Source organism: Buceros rhinoceros, unplaced genomic scaffold, assembly GCF_000710305.1.
Source record: "Buceros rhinoceros silvestris isolate BGI_N320 unplaced genomic scaffold, ASM71030v1 scaffold11108, whole genome shotgun sequence".
Lineage (NCBI taxonomy): Eukaryota > Metazoa > Chordata > Aves > Bucerotiformes > Bucerotidae > Buceros > Buceros rhinoceros.
In genome coordinates, this window is record NW_010428638.1 from 12,299 (window position 1) to 18,593 (window position 6,295).

The 6,295-nt window shown below is 38.6% G+C and overlaps 1 protein-coding gene across 1 annotated transcript in view; it reads left to right on the forward strand.

The window, feature by feature from the left end:
- POP1 (processing of precursor 1, ribonuclease P/MRP subunit (S. cerevisiae)) overlaps positions 1 to 6,295 on the forward strand; it is a 20,316-nt gene that overhangs the window by 12,244 nt on the left and 1,777 nt on the right. Inside the window, exons 11-14 of the mRNA XM_010142351.1 lie at positions 2,896 to 3,011; positions 4,311 to 4,502; positions 5,376 to 5,530; positions 6,161 to 6,292. Coding sequence (XP_010140653.1) covers positions 2,896 to 3,011; positions 4,311 to 4,502; positions 5,376 to 5,530; positions 6,161 to 6,292 — 595 coding nt within the window. The remainder of the gene's footprint in view (positions 1 to 2,895; positions 3,012 to 4,310; positions 4,503 to 5,375; positions 5,531 to 6,160; positions 6,293 to 6,295) is intronic.

The following is a 6,295-nucleotide window of genomic DNA, read 5'->3' on the forward strand; positions in this document are numbered from 1 at the left end:
GCAGGGAGAGTGGCTGCTGTTTTCCACGTTTCCCACCTGAGTGACTTCCTAATGCTGTGTGGAAAGAGTTACAAGATCATTCACAGTCTCCACAGTGTGGAGTGGGGGAATCCTGTGGTAGTTAATCTTTCCTACCTGAGAAGCTCAAGACTGAGGTCTGGTTGCCACTCTCCTGTCTCTCCCATTGAGTATTCCTAGGTGTGTAGTTGAAAAGAGAGGCTATTGTTACTCGCCAAAGATTTGTTCTGAACCTAATTTTGCAGTTGACTCTGACAGCTACTGTCTGTGCTGTATCTCTGCCTTAACGGGCCTCCTTGTTCAAGTAGTTAAAAGCAGAGAATTTACATTTTTAAATTAGAAAGTTAATCCATGTTAGATGATTAAGATCAGATACTTCCATAATTTTGTGTTTAATTCTTGGTGGTTTTGAGAGATAAACTAAAATTGCATATGTATTAATAAAAAGAAGCCTAGACATAATCAGTTATTGTGCAGAATGCTTTCTATATCTATTCTCTCCGTGCAAGCATTATGCTTCCTTGCCACTGTTGACTGTTTCTGGACCCGTTATAAGGTCTTCCTGAATTGTATCAGCTTCGTTTGTAATCTCCTTGGAGCGTGAGATCTTACTGCATATTTTGCTGCCTCTCTACACCAGTTCCACACTTTTCTCCCCTTCTTGCTTCCTGGACATTCAAATACTGTTAGGATTAGTATTAGTAAGACTGAAATGGCACTGCATATGTTAGCAGATTCTGTATGTGCTTTAGCCTCTGTTGTTCTTAAATGTTGCATAAAAGCAAACTTATTTTTCTTAGGAAATCTTTACTAGTTAGAGATACACTGTTTGTCCAATGAGTGAGTAGTTTTGGTAGGTTACAGCCATCATCTTTGCTTGTGGATTGTTGTACATACAATCTGTGAAATTATCAAATCTGTCCATATCCCTTTTTCTTTCGTATAAAATGCTGTTCTAAGATATGCCTGTGTAGTTTTTCCCCTGTGTGAGACGGGCTAACAAATCAGAGGTAATTTAAGTCTTTCCCTGTTACTGTCACTCCTGAATGTATATGCCTATGGGCAAGCTGATGGGTTTTAACCAAAGATCTGTCCCTATTTCTTCAGGCTGGGGATAGAAAGTTTGTGAGTAAATCACTTTTCACAGCCTTCTCAGCATGTTTTTGCCTTCTGGATGTCAAGACTCCCATGCTTACATGACTGCAAATTACTGCTGTTCTTTTCTGCATTTTAAAGTACCCTTCTGACATTTGGATATGCTTGTATTGTCTTCTGTGGGAGAATGCAAATTCCACTGCCTTAAAAGCTACTCAGCATGGAGTATGGTGGAGCATTTAAACAATCAATGAATGAGGTGCATAGAAGGAGAATGCATCATGAAAGATAAGCGAGCTAAAGTTCCTTCTGCAGACACAGAACCCGAGTCCTCACCTGTAAACTCATCTCTTGCAGAGGTTTTGGTATCTGCCATCAGTTGTCCTGTAGGTACTGTCCGTCAGTAGAGGTCTGTGTATGGCTCTGAAACTGCTCCCTAGCAGTGCTTTTATTTTGGCTTTTTCTGCTGTTTCCTCACAGAGGGAAGGAAGAATTTCAAGTAGAAGAACTCTTATCTTAGGCCTGTCTTCTAAGACTGTTAAGATAATCCCAGCTATGCAGCCTGTGTTGTCTAAGCACCAGCCATTGATGCTAGCAGAAGTAAATGATGTGCTGATTGTCACTGAGTTTTGCGTGCTTAGTAATACAACTCCCTATTTCCTGTACTAGCTCTAACATCTTACTTCCACTGTCATCACCAACTTACTCATCAGTAGGGTTATTTCCCCATCAATCTTAACATGAGGACTGAAGAAAACAGGAGAGAGGTAAGAAATAAGAGAACTTGTGTGAGGATTTGGGATTATGATTCAAATTACAGTATGCTTAGTAGAGAGATTAAGTTCTCCAAAAGATTTCAAAGTGATTGAAAGACTGTAATTTAAAAAAACCAAAACAAACCCCAACACGTTATGTTCCTTTAATATGTAAGACCTTGTAGATGACAAAATCAGCAGGAGTCCTTGTAAATTTTAATCACAGAACTATTAATAGGTTCATTGTATGATTTATTGGTAAGAATTATTTTACTTAAAATATGGATCAGCATGCATTGCATACTGTACACTGAAGACTTGTAATCCGTAGATCACCAAAGGTAGGTACACATTTTCTTTGCTTTGGATAGATTGCGCAGCTGAAGAAGAGAGATGTTATTTAATACCTCAGTGATCAGTTTTAAAGCTACAAGTGTTATTTATCTTTGTAATGTACATAATCGTCGGTCTGTGCAGACATAAGCAAAGGATAGTCCTTTCCTTGAAGTGCAGAGCCTGAAAAGATCCAGAGTGGGAAATTAGTGCTAAATAAGTAGTTGCATGCTAGTCATATTCATAAAAATATTTCCTATATGCACGTTTCTTAAAGGTCACCCTCGCTTCTACAAGTTTACTTAAGCAGACTTATTTCAGACTCTTTAATGTCGCTAATCTGATTTTCACCAAACATGTTGATCTTCACGTTGCCTGAAAGGTCAAACTCCAGAATGTTAAAGGTGATTGATGTTCAAAAGATGTAGCTTACATTGCCAAAGGTGATGGCATTTGTAATAAGAAATGCCTGTAAGAGAATGCCAGGTTAATGCTTCTAAAACTAACAGTTTGTTTCATATTTTTTATTTGGAAAAATGTGATAATAAGACGTTCCAGAAGCAGTGATGCTTGTTAAGCTTTTACTAGTCTTAGTTGTCTGCTTGTTGTACTTCGAGTGGAGTGGTTTTCGTAATTTGGTACTTAAGGCACAAAAATTGTTTGAATTTTGTTTGAAGGTTCTTTTCTTTTATAGATAATGATAAAGTTAGGCAGCTGTACCTGGAGGGTGTACCTGTAGACTGTGCTCACAGCTTTATCTGGGACCAGGACATCTGTAAGAACGTCACTGAAAATAAAGTCTCAGAGCAGGTAACTAAGGTGGATTGCCATGGAGAAAATGGCTTATAGTCCATAGAACGAGACTCTTAAAACTTGCATAAATCCAAGAGCAGTAGTTCCCTAATGTCGTAGTATCCAGCAGCTGAATTGAATTGTTTATTTTGTAGCCTTTGTGTACTGTTCATGATTCAGTTAAAAGAAAGCTTTATTGGATTGTCTACAGGACTAAATAGTTGTAGTTTTATTTATCAGAAGGGTTTTGAATTGGATTTTCCTATACCACCTTGACTCATGCAGAGATAAGAGATAAAATGACACAGAGAGGCTCTGGCCATTCTCTCCTTAGTCATAGCCAGGATGATTCTCCTGACAAAAGAATTGTGCAAGTTGGAAGGAAATAAATCTCTCTGGTTCTGAACTGCAGCACACTGGCTTGTGGGCATTCTGGGCAACAATCTGTGATTTGTAGAGAGCTTTACAGGTTTGAAATCTCCTATCTTGACATTTCTGATGTCAGTTTAGGATCAACCCATAAAATGCTGGGTAAAAAGGTGACTGAGTTTCAAGAGGTGGTAAACTTTTGGCGCCATTGCAATAAAAAAGAGAACGTATTTGTATGGCAGAAGCATCTTTAAATATTCTCTTTAGGAAAGTCAGTTCTGTGCTCTTTCGAACTGGCTGATGGGGTGAAAAAAGCAGAATACTTACGAAATAGGGCATTAGTGCATAACAGTTATCAGCACAATCCTTTTGCATATTACAGTGTTCTTCATGCTCTCATGAAATGTAATGTTTACCGTATAAAACAGCTGATGCAGAAGGGACATGTAAGGAGGAGTCTGATGGTCTCGTTTTTTATGTGTATTCTTAATATGGTGCAATGAAATATAACAACTGGTGATTGACAAAGCCTTCATGCTTTATGTGTAACTGTTTCATGACCAAACATCCTTCCCATCTCCCTGGATGTAGTTCAGATTTGCTCCATGAATGGACAGACTGTGTGGAAGCACCTGTTCAGTCTAGTCTTGTGCGCAAATCTGTATCATTGCAATACTTGTTTTTCCTCCTTCATCTGTGTTGTACGTTTTTGCTCGGAGTTTCAGTACCTGCTCACTGCCAAGGTCTGTGGAAGTAAGAAGGGGAGAAAAAGGGTGCTTAATACTCTTTTCTAAAAACATATTTCGTGCCTCGATGAAGGTCAGTTCAAATATGTAGCATATTACTAGTATGTTTTTCCTAGTTACAAGCTCACCTTTCTGTATCTAGGAAGAGTATCTGGAAGAGGGAAGAATGGTTACTAACTTACAGGAAATGTCTCCTCCTCAGGATTTAAACCATATGAGAGCTCAGCTACTGGTACCTGGATCACACCTTGATTTGGGTCCTTGTGAATCTAAGATCCCCATACTGTTGGTGCAGCAGCCAGGGAAAATGGCTGGAGAAGATCGACCAGGATGGGGAAGTGGCTGGGATATCTATCTCCCAAAGGGCTGGGGCATGGCTTTCTGGATTCCTTTTGTAAGTGACTTTCATTGCAAATTGCCAGTAAATAGGACAAATTATTTGGTTCAAAAAATTGATTTTTACTTCACATTGTGTAACCGATTCACAATTATAGGATCAAAATCCCACTTTAAAAGAGGGTGTATGAATTAGTTGATGACAGAGGCTTGGTCTTAAAATCTTAAAAATAAACAAGGGCTTTTCATATCTCCTCTTGGGTATGACTGTCCCCACGTGGCAGTCTAAAGCAGGAAATCATGGTGGATCGTAAGGAGAGGAAGCTGATTCTTTAGCTCTTTAGTTTTGTGTTTCTGCAGCCATATGCTTCTAAATAGAAATCACTTGGTACCTGCTGCCAGCTTGGCTATCTCCACCTCTCTCAACAAACTGGTTGCCTCTGATTTGGAAGAGAGCTTGAATCACAAAGTTTGAGTTAAACTTTAATTACCTCTCTGGTGCTGTTTGGAGCATCCTGCTTTGAATATTTAAATGACAGTTTTAATGTCTTTTTGCAGTTTAAATTTATGCTTTTGAATGTGTAGGGGAATTAATTGCAGCGATACCTACTGTACAGTTAAAATAAATTGGACAGTGACATGGTGAAGTACTATAACATTCCTGGCAATGTACGCGATCAGAACCTTTGAAATTCTCTTCAGTTTTGTTAATAGTTTTTCAGAATTAAATTTAAAGAGCATAACTAACATTTTTGTTGAAATGAGCATCTAGAGCTGTGAAAACCATACTTAAGGTTATTTTTTTGAAAGCTAAAGTGACAGTCTTGCCATTTCCTAAGGCAGTATCTTCTGGCACATACATGTTTTGTTTCCGTTAGGAACCCAGAATCAGTACAAATATTGGTTTTTTGGGTTTTGGTTTTTATAACAGATATATCGAGGTGTACGAGTTGGTGGCTTGCAAGAGGCTTTAAAGCATTCTGAATATCAAAGAATACCTCACACTCCAAATGATTTCCCAGACTGCCAGGCAGGAATACAGTTTGCCAAAGAACTGGAAACCAGTCTTCTTGAAAAATTCAAACGGTAATATTAACTTTAAAATTTATTGCAAGAATGCAATTCCTGCTTAAATATTCCCTTAATTATCTGTTGTTGTGATAATTTAGACTTCAACTTTATTAAGAACTTTCACTAGTTTTTAAATTTCTATTATTATAAAAAAGAAAAGAATCCCAGATATATTTTAACAGAAAAGCTCTGCTAAACAGGGCATGTAAATTGACTAAAACCTTCTGTTCCCAGAGATATGCTCAGTTTATAAAACTAAAACGCGGAACCCTTAACCATGAATATGGAGTAGCTCTAAGTGTCCTCTGCACCAGCTGCTGTTGGTTCCCCCTCTGGCTAGGAGGAGGAAGTAGGAGAAGTTTAGGGGAAAATGTAGGCATGTCAGTCACAATAGGTAGAAGTATCCAGCATGACTGAAAGGATATGGTTGTCAGAAGTACAGCAGCGTTGTCTAGAAGTGTAACTTTAAAATTCTTGTTCAATGAGATTACAAAGGAAACGCACAGATAACTTCCTGTTTTAAACACTTGGTTTTGAAAGCAGGAAAAATCAGAGCAGCAGGACAAGGTAGACAGCCTTTTGAAGTGCTAGGAACTGAATAAGGGCCCAGGAAACATACTCTTACCTGTCTGATTTATTATTTAGACGTCCACCTGCAAAAAGGGCAAATTATGTCAAGCTGGGCACTCTGTCCCCTTTCCTCTGTCCTTGGGGGCAGCTGACAAAGAACTGGGAAGGAAGAATGAAAGCTTCAGGAGAGTTTGTATATCCTTCTTCCCT